Source organism: Cynocephalus volans, chromosome 1 (assembly GCF_027409185.1).
Source record: "Cynocephalus volans isolate mCynVol1 chromosome 1, mCynVol1.pri, whole genome shotgun sequence".
NCBI lineage: Eukaryota > Metazoa > Chordata > Mammalia > Dermoptera > Cynocephalidae > Cynocephalus > Cynocephalus volans.
This window is the reverse complement of record NC_084460.1, coordinates 294,333,871-294,352,048: the sequence shown is the minus strand read 5'-3', so window position 1 is coordinate 294,352,048 and position 18,178 is coordinate 294,333,871. Positions and strand designations below refer to the sequence as shown.

At 43.8% G+C, this 18,178-nt stretch overlaps 1 protein-coding gene across 6 annotated transcripts in view; it reads right to left on the bottom strand.

Annotated features, from left to right (window-relative positions):
- Positions 1–18,178, bottom strand: part of DIS3L2 (DIS3 like 3'-5' exoribonuclease 2) — a 401,609-nt gene that overhangs the window by 69,104 nt on the left and 314,327 nt on the right. For all 6 annotated transcript variants that reach the window (XM_063104706.1, XM_063104715.1, XM_063104740.1 and 3 more), the window contains exon 13: positions 13,178–13,411. In XM_063104706.1, the coding sequence (XP_062960776.1) occupies positions 13,178–13,411 (234 nt within the window). The remainder of the gene's footprint in view (positions 1–13,177; positions 13,412–18,178) is intronic.

Here is an 18,178-nt window from a genome sequence, read left to right as displayed (position 1 = left end):
CCTGGGGCAGTCTGGAGCAGAGGCATGTCTCGAAAAGGGGTTCTGAAGTGAGGCCTCTGGGAGAATGGGACAGATCTCCACAGGGACCAAGAAGGTGTTCTCAGCAACAAGAAGTTAGGACTCCAGGCCAGGAAACCACGTTCTCAGGAAAGGGAGGAGCTCAGATAGCGTTCTGCTGCCCTCTACGTGTGCTGGAAGGAGGCAGGCGGGGACGGAGAGCTGAGCTGCTGGGAAGCTAGGAGGAAGGGCTAAGTCCCACTAATTAGCTGGGGTGGAGGGCAGGAGAATGGAAGGGGAGAGCTCCATGTTACTTAAAGAACTGATTGTAGCAAATCACTTTCAAACTGCTTGATGGCCACGCCAGCATTCTCAGAACTCAGTCTCAGCTCTCTGTTCAAACGTGTTTCGGACCCAGAAGACTCTGTTATTTGTTAGCAAGTGTTCTTATTTAAGAGATTGCCAGGTGACTGCTGACAAGCAGGTAAGATACTTGCTGAGATTCCCTTCCTGGGTGTTGCCCTCATCTCCTTCTGTTTTAGCAGATTTCCTTTACCCCAGGAGGTCACGATCAAGAGGAAATGAAATAATTCCTAATTTGTTATCAGTATTTCCAGCATTTTCTAAAAGCAAATTACTAATTTTTATTTTGTAACAAAATGAAAACATTTTAAACAGCATGACCATAGCTGGTGTTCTTATGTAAAACATGAAAGCAGCCACTTCCACACATGGCCCAAACTCAACATGTTGTTCCGGATTTTCCTGCCCCCCTCTCCGCCCCCGTTTCTTCTAGCAGACATTAAGCTACTCTGAGGGAAGGGACCATGTTCTAATCTCCTCTTTATCCCAAATACCTAGCAGAGTACTTTATACCTGGTAGATACTGGAAAAAAATATGTGGGAAATTAAATAGATAAATCAAAAGAAATATTCTAAAGTTACAAAATTAAAAATTTTAAAGATCTTAAATTCTCTTTAGTTTAAAAAATGTCTGCCATTATGTCACTTACAATGGGAGTGTAAGAAATATTACAAAACAAAACAAACTGTGCTATGGTATTATCAATCTTTCAAAAATGTGGGACTTTCTTGAGGAATAACAACCACATTTTCAAGTTGTAGACTATAAAATGGGCACAGTGTCCTTGGCACTCATGGACCTTAGGGGTGACATCCAGATCACTGTGAACAGCTTTTCACTAGCACGCCTCTTCTGTGCCCAACACCATGCTAGATTTATTGGTGAGAAAGAAGTAAGAGCAAGGTATCTGCCTTCTGCACAGCTTATAATCAAGAATGCAGGCAGGGAAGGAGAAGAAAGGGAATCGACAGAACTACAAAACGAAGTAAATGAAAACCTATGAAGTACTGCATCAGGCACCTAGGGGAGAGACAGGGAAGGGGGCCTGAAAGTCTTGGAGTAGGAAGTCCATTTGGAGCAGGCTTCTGGGGGGAGTGGGGCATGTGGGACTGGGACACAAGCAGAGGCCTGAGCTCTGTAAAGCAGGGAAGGAGGAGTGTTCGGGGTTAGTAAGAACAGGGCCTCTAAAAGCAAGAGGCGTTTGAATCTGATGCAGCAATTCAGTAGTTCTCACAGGCTGGCCTGAGATGAAACAAAATGAGAAAAAGATGAGACAATTAAATAGATTTTCCACAAAGCTCAACCAAGTCAATGTAAGACTGCTCCATACTATGAAATTATGTCTTTCCTTTGTTTTGGTACTAAAAGGTTTTCATTTGTAAAATAATGAACATAGTAGATGGTAATTGGCTTTTTAAAGAAAATTTCCTTGTTTGGCAAAATAAAAAGCCAGCAATCTATACATTGTTCCCCAGATATTTTGGGGAATCTTATTGGTCCATGATGCCTGCAGGTTCTTGAGTGACAAGGTGAAAGCAGCACTTGGGGGAACTCAGTCTGGTGGCAGAGTTCAGGACAAACAGCAAATAGAACAGAAGGATTCTGGCCTTAGAAGCAGAGCCCCAGCTCACTGAACAATGAAAATCTAAATCAACTGGGCCTGCCCCAAGAAGCAGTCATGGTTGAAATCGAAAGATCAGCTGCAAGGGTTCCCTTTCCCCAATGCAGGTTTTACTAACGTCAAAGAATTCCACATCTCTTATGCAGCTGTTTGGCTCACGTTGGAGTGACGTGGGGTGTGACATGGGGGCAGGGCAAGGACGTGCAGTGTGTCCTGTGAGTGGAAAGGAGAGAGTCCAAGTGCTTTCTAATCATGAGTGTGATTACCCAAAAGACAGGGTCCCAGAGGAGCCAAATTCTGTTCCATCTGTCAAGGCCACTAACCTGAAAGGATCACATATCTGAGAGGAACAAGGGGCGCTGGCTGCTGCCCTGCTCAATCCCCAGAAGTTTCTTACATATCATCTGGTTAGTGTGAGAGCCCTTTGTCTCATTTCATTGCCCCCTGGAAATGCCAGGGACTTAGGTTTGAGTCATCTGGGCACCCTCTCAACTCCAACGGGGATTTGAGTTATCTTCCTTTCTCAGACAGCCCAGCAGCATCTAACACAGAACCTCTGTCTATGGAAATCATTTCCATTAAAAGGAAAGACAGGCTCTGATCAGAATTTTGCTGAGGGAACATTAGACTGGAGATCCTTGGTACACAAATAATTTCCATCCTCATCATGGGGCTGAGTAGCAGCAGCTGATGGTAGCTCACCCCAGAGAGAATCTTCTCAAGAGGCAGGTGGGGGATTTGGTGCCTCTCCACCTTTCGGTGCTAGCAGGCCAGCATCTCAGGGTGGCACACTGGTGTCTCTTTGCCTTCCGCTATAGAGCCCTTTCTGCCAGGCTCCTCTGAAGGGGCACAGCTCAGTCTGAGAGGTGAACACAAAAGTGCTCAGGATGCCTCAGAAGCACTGCCAGCCCCCTGGGGTGCTGAAGCTTCCTGGCTCCTAACATCTGCCTAGGCAGCTCCACCTTAAGAAAGTCCTCATTATACCTTGTTCTAAACCCTGGATGCCCTGGCAAATAATCAAACACCCAACTCTTTTATTACAAGGGGAGAGAACTGCCCTGATTCACAGTGTGTGTCTAATTCTCTTATATAAACACACCTCTCTTCTGGAGTTACAGTCCACTCTCCCAACCACAGCTACCATCACCTTTTTAAAAAGACCAAGATGCCATATCTTTACCCTCAAGAAACTCACAGTCTTAAAGAAAGAGACAGGAAAGCAAATGGAAAATGATAAGCCAATGTGACAATGTAATAAAGACAAGTGACAGGTATAAATAAAGTGCTAGGGGAACCCTAAGTAGGAGGGATGAATGGGATGGCCCTCCCTGGGAAAAGCCGGGGATGGCAAATGCAAACTTCTCTGCAGAAGGATTTGCAGGTTCAATCTTCAGTTCCTGGAGGCTGAGAAAGGTGAACCAACAGGTTACAGGGGCAGCGTGGAGGGGGTAGGGTGGGAGTAGGGCTTTTTCCATCTATAAGAAAGGAGCCTGAATATAGGCAAGCAGAAAGCACCAGAAAGCAAATGAAAACCTCCTAGAAGTGGGGTGTAGGAGCCAAGTTTGCTTTCTAAAAGTTATTTTAAAAAGCTGTCTTCAGAGTTCTGCTGAGGATCTGCACTGGTCATTCCAACCAAGAAAGAAAGCATTAGCTACTGGTCCTCACTGGCAGATCCTGTACTGGAAGGGCACCTAGAAATGAAGGTCACACTAGGACCATGCCAGGAGAGCCCAGTCTGGTAGAGGACATACTTCTCCCTCTCTCTGTCTCTGGCTACCTTCTGCTCCCTCTAATCACTCCAATCAGTTTGTTTTTACAACATTAACTACTTCTGGGCTATTCCAAATGCCTGAACCCACTCAAGCTGCCTTCTCTAATCCAAACTGTATCAGTAATAGAATATTTTGACCTCAGTCTGACATGTGTCTATTTCTCAGTGGGTTCAGAACTCAGAGGAGAGAGGACTATGTTGGGAGAAGTCCCTTAAATCTCACAGAGTGGGTACTCCACACCTTTCAGCTCGTCCTCACTTCCATTACAGTGTGGCTCATGGCTTCACCTCCCAAATTGGCCTTCCCTCCCTAATTCCATCGACCCAATAATCATCAGGTTTGCGATTCTGTCAGCGCTGTCTCAAACAGCTGTGCCCTTGCTTTTATGTTACTGGTGCTTCTTTAAGTACATATGATTCTTCTCAAATTCACTGTGCAACTTGGGGGTAGAAAGTTTGTCTTCTGCTGCTTAAGGCTCTTCCCAGAACTATGGGCAGTGTTTGTAACACAACAGGAACTCAAGAATTATGTGTCCAATAAGGTTCCAAGATCATGTCTGAGTTTGTATTTTTAACAACTTCCAGAATAATACTACCTGTATTCCTTCTAATTTTTGAAAATTATGAGTAAATGACTATGTGCCATGCCTAAAGAAGAGTCAGCACATGAAGAGTTTGGGGTTATAATAACAAGCTGCTCAGCAGAGTTAATCTGACACTTAATGATATATATTAGTTTTTATGTGTATGTTAACAAGACACATACAGTGATCAGCTCACATAAGTGGCTGTATTACTTATACATAACTAGGTCAAGTTTTCAAGTTTGTCTCTTGTTCATGCCTTGGGATGCATAAAATGAATCGTTTTCCTTAATTTCATATTAAAGTAAAAGCACAATAACTAAATCGATCTCTGGCTGTCTCTCTCTCTTTCAAAGGAAAGATTCCAATGCCCCCACGACTGGAATTCCTGTGCTGCCATGTTCTCCCTGAAGCCCAGGCATGCGGCTTGTTCCCTCCTCCTGACTCTCCTCCACAGAGGCCATCCTAGATAGCCTGGGTGCTGAACTGCTTGGGAAGGCATAGATTCTTGGCTGTGGATTTATTTTATAAATAAGATGGATAAATTTAAATCAAAACTTTGCTAACGTGATTATTATGAAACTGGTAACTGGGAAAATCTGGTAGGCTAATAAACATTCTTTAAGCCTCACTGATTCTAGACCTACCTCCATGGTTGAAGTAATGTGCTGTCCATCAACATTTAAATGGATTCCCTGAACTTTTAGCAGAAGCCCTCCTGTACTGTTTATCGTTACTCTAAAAAGAAGCATGGCAGTTCCTATGGGGGCAGATTATACAGAGTGACCTTGTTTTCTTTAGTCTTAATTCAACTGGATCACCTTATAATAATTCATGTTGGGCCAACCCAAACAATGCCTGAGAACTATTATACACAGGAGGTAAGAGCAACAACAACAAAAAGCTAGTGAAGTTACAAATGTTCTCCAGGATCTGTGAATGCAACAATAGTTCTCAGCATCATTTCAAACACAAAGAGTTTCTTTAAGGATTCTAATGAGAGAAAAGGATTTTAGTTTAGGGCAGGGGTCACTCCCCAGTTTCAACATTAGTAAGAGTTTAGTAAGATGCTTTCAACTACCTCTCTCATTTAAAATTTTAGGATCCTTATAAGTATTTTTTGTAATAACTAATGCAATGGGAAAAATCTATGGTGTAACGCATTAATTCTTCGTAAGGAAGAGCTCATGAACATAAATAAAAGATGAAAGATGAAAAAATAATCCAAGACCACAGCCACTAGGACATTTCAGGAGACCTGGACACCAGAAAGAGAGGGAGAGAGAGAGGGAGGGAGGGAGGGAGGGAGAGACACACCCACCCACCCACCATGTAGGCAGAGAACTACTGACTGGTGTTTCTATCTTAGGTACCTTGATACATGTGCTACTATAAAAATTGATGTAACTTTCCTAGAAGAGAATGTGGCAGTATGTTTCGAGATTTTTAAATATGTTTATGTCCCTGACCTTGTCATCACAGTTCTAAGACTGTCCTAAGGAAATAATCAGAGATCAGGTCGAACATTTATGAACACAGATGGCCATGGTTCTACTATTTAGTACCAAAAGATCAGAATATAAATATCCAAAATTGGGGAATGGCTAAATGTTTAAGAGTATATCCACATGATGGAATATTATGTGGCGTTATAACACTTTGGAAGATTTTTTAATGACACAGAGAAAACCTCATGTAGTATTAAAGGGCAGAATGTAAAACATATATATATATATATGTTATGTTAACCATCTTCCCTCCTGCCATGAAGTGGTAAGGGGGAAATCCACAAGGAATTATAACATACCAAAATACTAACAGTGGTTATTTCTGGGTGATGGGATTATAGGTGATTTTCATTTCTTCTTTATACTCTTGTATTTTCTAAGTTTCCTACCATGAGAACATACTACTTTTACAATCTGATATGAAGCTTCCTTTCTAAAGGAAGAAGAGGGGATCAGAGGGGCCTGACTAAGAGCAGGGGTTAGGAAGAAGTGTTTCAGGCTGGTGTTACCCTCCTGTCTATCCAGGGCCACGTGGCTGCTCGAACAGCTCAACGATCACTGTGATGCTGCTGGCTCCCAAATGGTTTCCAAACGGCCAGCCCTAGGAACTGACCTCCTGATTTCTATGTCCAAAAGCTTACTCCATATCTCTACCTGTTCTGTCTCCAGCTGGCCCTTCAAAGTCAACAGACTTGAAATGGAAGTCATCATCTTTCTTCTCAACCTCCTCCCTGATGGTGCTCCCTGGTCATTACACCACACTGCACCAATCCACGGGCCTAAAGTAGAAACCTGATTCCCTGATTATGTGCTTTCTCTCACTCCCCGCAAGCCCCTTGCACATTTGGTCAAGACCATCAGTTTGTCACAGGCTTGCCAATTTTCCTCCTCTCTTGGACCTATATATAATCTTCTCTCACCCTATGACCCCTACACCTCAGGTCAGCCCCTTGTCATTTCTCTCTTGGATCATAAACTTACTCTATTTTGTTCTCTTTCAGCGGGTTCTTTCTAAAACACAATTCTGATTCATGTCACTTCCTTATTTAAAATCGTTCCATGGCTGCCCTGGCTCATTAGTGCAGACTTCAAGGCCTAGACTCTGCCTCCTTCTCTAGCTACTCTCTTTCTTTCCACTCATTGGGTTTCAGAAAACGAGACCCTAAAGTGAAGCTCTCAGAAGCAAAGTCTCTCTCTGACCTTCTCCTGTCCTCCTGTCTCTCAGCCTCACTCTCCCCTGTGCAAGCCACAGAAACTAGAATTCTTCTTCCCCAAAGAGGGACATAGAAACCAGAACCCCTTTTCCCCAAAGGCAGCCATAAAGACTAAAATTATACTTTCATCTGCCCCCTCACCCCCTGCCTTTCTGTCTTTGAGCTGGCCATAAGAAATTCTCTGACCTATCTTGTCTGACTGTAGGTCACAAAACCCCCATTACAGAAGGGGTCCTGCCCCATACCCAGGAGAAAGAAATGCTACACAGAGAGGCCAAGAAGAACCTGAACAGACAGGCCTTGCTGGGTTTCCCCTCTTAGCCTATCAGCATTAGATCACACTCTTTTTGTCCTATCCCATTTCTACATGGCTGTCCCTCCTTCATAGAACTTAAGCATAAAAATGAACAGTTTTCCCTGTATCTTAGGGTTGTCATTCTGAAGGCTCCTGTATCACGTAAAACTATCATCAAATAAATTTGCTATGGTTTTCTCTTGTTAACCTCTCCTTCTTATGGGCTGTTGGCTGTGACCTTTATGACGGGGAGGAAAGAGATCATCACCTTTTTGCCCCTAAACACTCTACACCACACAACCTGGAACAACCTGCCATCTCTTTCCCCTTCCGTGCCTGCATCAGCAGTTTGCTTGCCTTTGCAGGCTTGCCAGTCTCTCAAATCGTTTAGAAGATCTTGTGTGCACACTGCCTCTGCTGGGAAATCTCCCTGATTTCCTGAGGCTGGGCTGGTCCTCTCTAAGACAGTCTCACTGCACTCTGGGCAGAGCGCTGTCACAGCACTTCTAATTTTCTGTGCGGTCTACTGGCTCCCATACTATTCTATATAAACTTCTTAAGAGTTGGGACTGAGTCCTATTCCTTCATTTTTATATTTCCAACACATAACACATACTAGGAACCCAATAAATGTTTTTGGAAGACATGCTGAAACAAAAACTCTATAACTAAGAAAACAGAATGATTCTACAAACACATCCAACCACCTGATCAATAGCTTACTCTTGTGTTTGACAACATAACTAACAAGACGAAGGAACAGCCAGATGAGATGAATGTGCCCATCCTTCTCATCTGCACCAAATATAGTGCACAAAAATTAAACAGCAGAGTTGAATGCTCATTTTTTGAAAGCAACTGTATTAAAGGAATAGGAAGAGATTCAGTACATACTGCTACATTTAGCAACAGGGGCAGGGTCAGGGGAGAGATGCCATACAGCATCCCTTGTGTTGCCCTGAGTATTCTCCATCTTCTGTGCACCTACAAGAGGCAGAGTCAGCGTCTCTGCAAGTGGGTGGGACAGGGTGGGTGGGAAGGAGACCTGATTGTGAAGAGGCTGCTGAGCTTGCAGAGGTGGGAAATGGGAACCACTGTTCCTTTTGCTTCAGGGTAATTAAAGGACCTGACTGTTGTAAATTAAATAGGGTAAGGGAATTGATGCTAAACTGATTCATTCCTTTACTTCCAGCCTCCAATTGGGCCTGCTAAGCATGGTACTAATCAAAGGAATAATTTACTTAATTGCATGAAACCATCCTGAGAGCTAACTTAGCACAACTGTTCTCCATTACCCAGCCTGGCTCCTTCCCCCGCCCTGATGTGAGATGAGCTGCTAAAAGCTCACTGGGTAATAGGGCTGAATTGCTTACAGGTTATTTAAACAGAGATCAGCAAAGTATGGACCATAGGCCAAACCTGCTTTCGTATGATCCATGAGCTAAGAATGGTTTTCACATTTTTAAATAGTTGCAAAATAATCAAAGGAAAAATAATATTTTGTGACATCTGAAAATTATATGAAATTCAAATCTCAGTGTCCTTAAAGTTTTATTGGAACACAGCCACATTCGTTGATTTAAAACAACTCTGGTTGCTTTCTCACACTACAACAGCAGAATTGAGTAGTAGAGACAGAGACTGTAGGGCCCACAAAGACTAAACTATTTACTATCTGGCCTTTTACAGAAAATCTGCCAACCCCTGATTTAAAGGCTGGACTAGGTCAAAGTCATACGTAACAGCCTTCCATAGCAGCTTGGGCCCTAGGGTATTTAAAAATAATTTCCGTTAATGAGTTTATCTTTACAATCAACTCTACTCCGTGAAACTGCTTGAAGTTTGGGCTTCAAAATTGTGCCAAGTAAGATTCCTATAAGATGTAGCTGAGAATTTAGTAAAGTCTCCTTTAGTTTGGAGGAATTTGCCTGAGAAGATGGAAATATCAGGTTTTCTCCACAACTTTCAACTTCCTCTGAACTGAGAAGTCCGTGACTCAGGAGGAGCTGCTCACATCCCGAGCCCTGCCAGGGACCCCTGTGGAGCACAGCTTCCTGAGGGCCCCTTGCTCCTTTCTCACAGAAGCCCTCACACAGAACTGACAGCCTCTCGGTGCTGTCACTTGACTGAAGAGCGAGGAACTGGAGAGAAAGCCCCAGAAAGCAGTAGGTGCAGTTTCCTGTAATCAATCAAAACTCCTAAGATGTTTCCGTATTAGGGTTCTATTTGGCACTGTGCTACCTGCCCTTGGTGTCATTTCTGAAGGCAATGGTTAAGATGCAGAACTCCAAAAGGAGCTTTGTCTTCACATCCTAGTCAGACGGTATCATCTTCCTCCCTAGATGAGAAGTTGCCTGAGAGCAGGCTTTATGTTCGAATAAACAGATGTGACAGGGGACTCTGTTCCCCCCACCCCCAAAAGCCTGTCAGTCAGGCCTGAGTCACTGAGCAAGAACCAAGTGAGGAGGGAGGCTTTCCCTAGTTCCCCTCTCCCAAAGCTCAAGATTTGGATATGATTACAAACCACTATGGTTCCTTTTACTGCAAACACAAAAATGTCGGGGCCCCAGTTATGGGAAGCCTCTTTTTAAGAAATAGGAGAAGCACATGTTATAAATAAATAAAATAAAACAATCACCTGTGTTAATTCCCAGAATTAACATGGCAGCAGAAAACATGGAGGTGGGAAAAAACCACCTGGAAGGGATATTATTCAACTCACCCAACTAAAAAGCACAACAATGCATTTGGCACCTGCATTTGCTTTTCAGATAGTCAAAGCAAAGAGTCAGAGGAGAATCATTTCCTAGGGCAAGAATCTCTTTAGAAGTAGGTTTGAGCTCTAGGTAAAAGAGACATTTGGAGCAGGTAATGCTGCCTCAAAGGCAATGCTTCCCAGTCTGTTTCCCATCACAGTACTAAGATTTGACAGCACACTAGGGTAAGCAGACAAGACTGCTTGGAGGTGGCCCCCAGGGGCCTGAAGCCAGTCCAGGTGGCCCTGAAGGCTGGCACTCATCTCAAACATGGGTTAGGCAGCTCTGGTGTAAATTGCTAATTGCAAACACTCATTGGTCAAGCTGCTCTGCACTTCTGAGGTTACCATGGCCTCTGACCAAGTCAGTCCCTGGCTCACAAAGAGTTGCCACACTCATTCGTTCTGAAGGTCATCATGGCAAACTGATCTCTTAGAAAGACAAAACTTGTGGTCTAGCAGATTTATTTGGGATTCAAGGGCATAATGTGTGATATGGACGGTGTCCCCTCTCACAGACTGATCTCTAACTGAGGGGAGTGTAAAAGGACTTTTTTTTTAGGATTGTCATTGAAAACATGGACATAGTGAACTGAGACAAACAAAGCATCAGAGAACAACTTCAAACAGTAGGCTCCAAAAACACCAAGGAAAAATGGATTTTTGTGAGGGCAAAGGCAGGCAGTATGGACAGGAAAATAAACGCAGTGGCTTCTGAATGGGGCCATTTAGCTGATTTATAAATGATTTTGCCAGTGTCCTTTGCTGTGGGAGATTGATGTGCTCCTCCTTCTAAAGCTGGGACCCACAGACTTGTTTTCTGGGGAACCAGGGAATCAACTCCAAGGAAGCAAATCCATTATTTTCAAACCTTAATTAACTGGAACCCAATTAGGGCTTCTGAGAGTTTTTTCCCCCCACTTTAAAGGAAAACTTTTTTCACTCTTAAGTCAGCATGGTGTAAATGAAAGAAAGTGAACAAAGAGCTATTTGGATTTCTTGCATATAAGCAACTCTTTTAACCTTTGGGGGCTTCAGCTTTCTATTGTAAATTGAGAGAGCCAATGAGATAGAGATATCTAAAGTCATTTTCAGCAGTAGAATTCTAATTCTAAGACATGCCAACAGCTTATTACCTATCAATAATCTGTGGTCATTCTACTATCTTGACTACCATATTCCTCTTAATGTGAGTTGAGATCACTTATAAGACTTTTACAGCTTTTAGAGTATTTCATATATTTAATTCAATTGAACTTTACAACAACCTGATGGGGTAAGTTCTATAAAATGTTATAACAGAAACCCTCTCATTTGATGTGCTTGAGCAGCAGTTATTCTAGAAGTTAAAGATGGGAATCATACAGAAGAAATACATATATAACTAAACATTTTGTTTTAAGTCAATTTATATAAATGTACATTCATTCACTATTTTTTAAAAAATGTAAGCCTTTTAAGAGTATGCTAATTGGATATCTACATGCTCTTTTCTGAATAAACTACACTCATAATTCATTATCTATCATTTACAGTTTTTGTTTCTTTAACAGAGAGTGAGAACTTAGACATTAACAAAGCAATTTGAGTATAGAATGCTTCCTGAATTTTATGATTTTCCCCTACTCTTCTACAGTTTTCTCACCCAAACAACAGAATTTTTGAAGACTCATCCTTATTCAGGTCTTTCCAATACATTTAACTTAGTTTTTATAAAAACAGCTTTTTTATGCTCATATTTGATCAATTTTCCTAATGTTTAGTTAAACTGCATGATTCCAACATGTACAACTGGCACAGCCAGGTCTGGGAATACACATACAGTTCCCCTGGTGGGAGCAGAGGGAGAAGGGGGCACTAGACAGTGTGTACAGCATGCAGGTGCCAGTCACTGCATTTTGCAGAAGGCAGGCTGAGCACTGGCTGAGATGACCATGGCACATCCAGGCAGAGTTCAAGGAGGCAACCGGAGAGGCCAGACTAGAGCATTCAGTTAGTTAACAGCACAAGAGTAGAGGAATTCATCCAGCAAGGGAGTGTGGACAGAGAAAAAAGGAAGGTGGGGTAGATCCCAAGGAATGCCAACCCTGAAGCAGTGAGCAGAGGAAGAAGCTTCTACAAGGTGGCCAGCAGCACATTACAGAAGATGTACAAAGAGAAAAAGAGAACCAGGAGGTGGGCTTCAAAGGGCCCAGTGCAGGATGGAAGACTAGGAAGCAAGAACTGCAAAGCGTCCTTGGACTTGACATATCAGGCAGCCACTGGTGAGAATTAGGGTGCATGTATACTCACACGAATGATTTCCTTGAAGAAAGGAAGGAGACAGTCTGTAATCTCCTAGACCTTCAGTCTCTCTTTCACTGGCTCTGCTATCTCCTTCAGTGTACACTCTGCCTATTCACAATTCCTTGATCCACACACTTACTGACTTTTGGATGTGGAAATTCAACCAGGTTTAAGTGCAAGCTGTCTTAAGTCCCAGCAGGCTGCCTGCACTGCTGTGATATTTGACAGTAAGCAACACTATTCCAGGCTTACTATCTTCTTCAACAGCCAACATTCTACAATCTCCTCGGTTCTCTGCTTCTGCAGATACTAATCTGGAATTTGTAAACAAATAACTGATGAGTGAGAAGATGAGAGATAAGAAGAAATGCTTTTTTTTTTTTTTTTTTTTAGCTTTAGGATCAGATACTAGGCAGACACCTCCTAAACTTCTGTCTCCTGTTCCCACTTCCATTAAAAGGGATTTAAGGTAGAAATCTGAGGTGAGGATCAAATACTGGACACAACCTGATGAGGAAAGACCAGCTCAGAGTTTTGGCCACAGATCCCCCACACAGACACCATTCTTTTGCCTTGGCTTGTATCATTAGGCCTCCTGTGCCTATGGATTTTGGGGGGGTGGGTGGGAGTTAGTTCCTGCCTCCTTAGAGAATGCTGTTTTAGTGGAGTGACCAGAGAAGGAAAAAGGAAAGAAGAGTCCAGGACTACCATGCTGCCTCTCACCCATGCTGCGTTTAGGCATGAGTCACATCTGTTGGTTGCCCTGAAGAAAAAACACCGACCTGATCCAAACGGAGTGAGCCATCCACAAAGCGTTGCTGGCGTAAGTGCTTTGCCATTTCGTGGAGATTCAAGACAGCCCGGTGTACCTCCTCACTGCTGTGCTCTGGTGAAATGGGGGGCAGCTTCTTCTCAGGGATTTTCTCCATCGGGCTTTCGATCATGCTCTGTGCATGCTCATAGCTCAGTTTGGTGCAAGAGCAGATGATGGTCCGGCCAAACCATTCATCAAGGATCTGCAAAGACAGATTGTGAGGGAGTTGTGAGGGGAATGTTTTTCAGGTTTTTCTTCATTCAACCATTCATCCACACACATTCAACAAAGATTTATTGAGCACTGACTTAAGGCTCGGAATGGTGTCAGGTTCTGGCCAGGCACACAGGTAACTCAGACACAGAAGCTGCTACCCTCAGGGGGATTAGACTCTACCAGGCATGGACTGAATTCAACAGGCTAAGGATGGTCCCCAAGCACACTGGTGGCACAGGCAAGGCCAAGCAGGAGACTTGAAGTGAAGGGCTTGTTGGGGGATTCTTCTTTAGTTTGGGCTCAGTATCACGACTGGGGGAGAGAAGAAGGGAGAGCTGCCAAAGGTGTGACAGACAGGGAATCTGTGGGCTCAGGGATGGGTCAGATGTGGGGTACGGGAGAGGAGAAGGCAGGGCCACTGACAGAGAACAGAGGGAGAAGCAAGATGGAAGCAGAAGGAGAAAACCAATGCCAACCTGTTCTATTTGGCACATATATGCAGAGACGGAAGTCTAGAACAGGGGTTTCTGAACATCAGCATTATTGGGCTGAATAATTCCTTGTTGTGGGGGACTGTACTGTGTATGAGAGTATTTCAAAAAGTTCATGGAAAGATTCGCATTATCTTCTAATTATATTTTTCCATGAACTTTTTGAAGTATCCTTGTATTAGAAAATGTTTGGCAGTATCCCTGGACTCTACCCACTAGATGCCAGTAGCACCTCTTCCCCCACCCCTAAGTTGACAACCAAAAATGTCTCCAGACATTGCCAAATGTTCCCTGGGGGAAAACTCAGACCAGGCTGAGAACCACCGGGCTAGAAGATATATCGAAGGTTAGCGCTGGTGCTCACTGAATGGTGAGATGACTGTTGAGCTGTATCTGATTATTCTAATTTTCTTGTATTTTCTATAATAAGCGTTTATTTCTTTTAAAACAAAAATAAAACAAATATTAAAATATTTTTGGGACTCCTGAGTCTGAGGTGCAGGGAGAGATCCGGATGAGGCTATCTAGCAGGGATTTGGGGGTGTGGGCCTGGTGCGTGGGCAATGACTGGCTTGGAGATGGAGAGCTGGCATCACCAACCAAGGGGCCAAGGAAGAAATAAAGGGCAAGTAAGAGCGTTGAGGCTGTATTCTCTAATACCTCCTCCTTCCTGGGGAGCAAAAAGAGAAGCCAGGGAATGAAAACAGAAGAGAAACAAGAGAGTTCAGAGAGATAGGAGAAAAACCATGAGTGTCTGATATTAGGAAAAGCAGAAGAAAAAAGCTTTAAGAAAGGAGTGCTTAAAAGCAACAACAGACGTACTAGATAGCACTTACTGTGAGACAGGCAGTTTACACACTTTCCGTATAGCAACCATTCAATTCTCACAACAACTCTGTGAGGGAAGAATTGTATTATCTCCATTCTTCAGATGAGGATACTAAAGCACAGAGAAATTAAGTAATTTGCCCAATGTCACACCACTAGAGATTGGCAAGGCGGAGAAATGAACCCAGGCAGTTCAGCCCCCGAGTCTGAGTTCTTAACCACTAGTGTGTGTCCAATACCACCACTTGGATGTCAAGGAGGAGGAAAACAAAGAAAAAGTCATTGTGTTCAGCATTTGCTTATTGGTGTTCTGTAGAAAGGCTGTTTTGGGAGGGAAAATATGGGGCAGTGAGGCTGAGTCAAATTGAGAAGACTTAAGGTACGTGCTGCAAATGAATCACAGAAATGCTGTGATAAAGGGTTCCTGTCACCCACAGGGCAGCCAGAGCTTCAGTCTCGTGCACACACCCCACGTGCCACTCAAAGAGCAACATTTTCTGAGTGTGCCACGGGGGGAACAAGTCTGGGAAGCTCTGGGTTAGGGATAGGTGGATGGCTAGCAGTGGAGGCAATACAATCAGTGTGGATGACTGCTTCCAGAAGGGTGTCAGGGAAGGAAAGCTGTTGAGTAAGCAGGATACAGGATTGTGTTGTTTTTGTAGGGCAAAGGGAAGAAGCCAGCACAAAAGGAAGATTGAAGATGCAAGAGAATAAAGGGATCCTGAGTCCCGTGGAAACTTCCATCCAGGAGAGAGGAGGAGCAGCCTGGAGGGGAGTCAGGAAGGAAAGGAGAGGCGAGTTTGAGGGGAAGAAGGGGGAAGCTGAGAGCACTTGTATTAGACAGCCCCAATCTATGCAATCACGTAGAAGGCAAAGGGTGAGGGGAACTGGGTGGGACTCAAGGGCATGAGCACAATGTAAAAGCTCTGCAATAAATGTGATTCCTAAACAAGAAAAACCAGAGGCACTGAGTGCCAAAGAGGGCTTGGGAGAAAGGAGGGAGCATGTGAGTGTAGAACCTTGCAGCCTGGGCCTGCCAACACCCACCTTGCCTTGCTCTTCACCAAATAACCGTTCTGTTCCCAACCTTCAAGACAATGTTTCCTGGAAAAGCCATCTGAAAGACCCAGAGGTGATCCCCTGGGAAAGGACTGAGCCCCGCCCAGGAGCTGTCCTCACCACAAAGCTCCATGGAACATGGCTTCTACCCTGCTAGGCTACAGAGACCTCTGTGGTACTACCTCACTGTCTCGTAGAGAATCAATACTCTTAAAAACTGGCATCCATGAAGTATAGAAGGAGAATGGTAGCAACTACTCACTTTTTAAAAAAATTTAGTGCAAAGAGTCTTATAAATAGTAAATCTGTAGTAGCAGATTTTTTCTTTTTAAAAATCCTGAAACAATACTTTTCAGATTATTCCAAGAACTACCCCTACTCCAAAAATATAAGGGATTCAAGTAAGTCTTCTGCCAAGGAAAGCAGGTGCTGAATATGGTCTCAGGAGGCACCTGTCTGTGCCGCAGGAACTGTCCAGCAGTCCCAGTAGGATGTGCTGTGTGCAGGTCCCCAGAAGAGCCCGTCCAGGGTCAGCCTGGGCTGTCCTCACACACCCACACTTCCTGAATACAATTGTTCCAAACTCCTCTAGAATGACGGGGCCATGACCTATTCATTCTTGTGGTCTCAAAGTTTTCTCCTAGAGACTTCGCTTGTTTCCTTTTCTCCATTTCATTCCAAACCCAGTCACTCCTCCTCCTGTGCTTGGACAGTCCGTCTTCAGCATGCTCAGGGAATGGCAGTTTCTGCTCTGTTCCACTCCTTTCCTTCACATACTTCACAAGTGGTCTCATGGGTTCCCTTCAGTATCCAGGTCACAGGGTATGCATCCTCCTGGAGTCTGGGTCCTTCTTCCCTAGAGGATGCTCTAGCACAGAGTAACCACTGCACCCTGAATTGGGCATCTGTTTTCACACAAACTGGTGGGTCAAGAACTGCTTTAAGAATCTAATGAAAGCTCCTGGCCCTCCCCTCTGAAATTCTTATGTATAAAATTTTGCAGCAAGTTCTACAAGGTTCCTAGATACCCTGCCACCTTCAAGCCTATGTATGCTGGCTCTTAACTCATCTTTATTGCTCCCTCTGGGCCCTCTGATTGCTGAGCCCCAACTAAGAGCCACTTGTAATCCTGAAAAGTTCTTAAAATTTGCTACCTGCCAGAATCAGAAGCTTACCACTCCTTACCAAACCTTGCTCTCAGTCCACACTGCTGGCACACTATCAGTTCCTTTGAGCTCCTTATAGGCATCTCTGCTCCTTTGTTTCCTTATCAGTCAAGATAGAGAACCCTTCTTAACAGCACACATGCACACCATTGAATTTGAGACTACAGTGCTGTTAAGTTTCCTACAGCTCTTTCACCTTACTTCAGCCCCCTTCACTTAATGCCTGCATCCCAGAAAATCTGTCTCAATATTCTTTTTAAACATATAAAGAGCTGAGGTGGAAACCTGAAGAGCCATTGGGAATTTTCTGTCCAGTGACAGGGGCCTCTGGCAGCAGAACCTACCCTGCCTTAACACAATCTTGTGCTTCTGTGAGTCACACCTGACAGATGCACTAAAAAATACTTAGGCTAGGAAAACCAGGCCTGAAACCATGTTCTGGGGAAGGTCAGGAGAAAAGAAAGGATGCCTACTGCAGCCTTACACAGCGAAAGGCAGAAAAGCAAAGATCCAAATGGAGGGGGATCCCGGGAGCAGACAGCCTCACAGTATGGAAGGAAGGCCTCTCTGGATGGAACACCTCATTAATTTCCAATTTGGAAACTGTACTCACATCAACGCCCAGTCCACAACCAGGGCCAGTGGCAGAAGACAAAAGGACAAAGAGTTTTTCATGGAAAAAGTAAAAGAGCCATGAGAATATTCATAAACAAAACCTTCAGAAAGCAGATCATGTCTTTCCTCTTTCCTTTACTCAATCACAGGATTTGGGTCACTCCCTTCTGCAGGCAGGCGAGTTTCCTGCATAAACTCTAGGATACCACTGTGCCAACACAGACTAATAGCATATTACTGGGAAAAAACCTGGTTAAAAAGGAGCACGTAATATCTATTAAGGAATCATACTTCGAGACTTACTTCCTGGTACCAAGACTGGAAACACTGCTAGTACTGTAGTCTTACACCTACTACCTTTTACAATCTCCTTAACACATCTGGGAAGAACACATCATTCAGCCCATTTTACAGTTGAGAAAACAGGCCAGGGCCTTGTCAAATGTCACACAAACTACCAAGTGGTAGCCAAGACCAGAGCCATGTCTAAAGACTTAGACTCAAAATCTAGCGTTATTTTTATTATACTTAGCTGAAGGTCATAAAAAAGAGACACATGGTGAAATAAAAGAAACCAAGTATGCATCAAATACC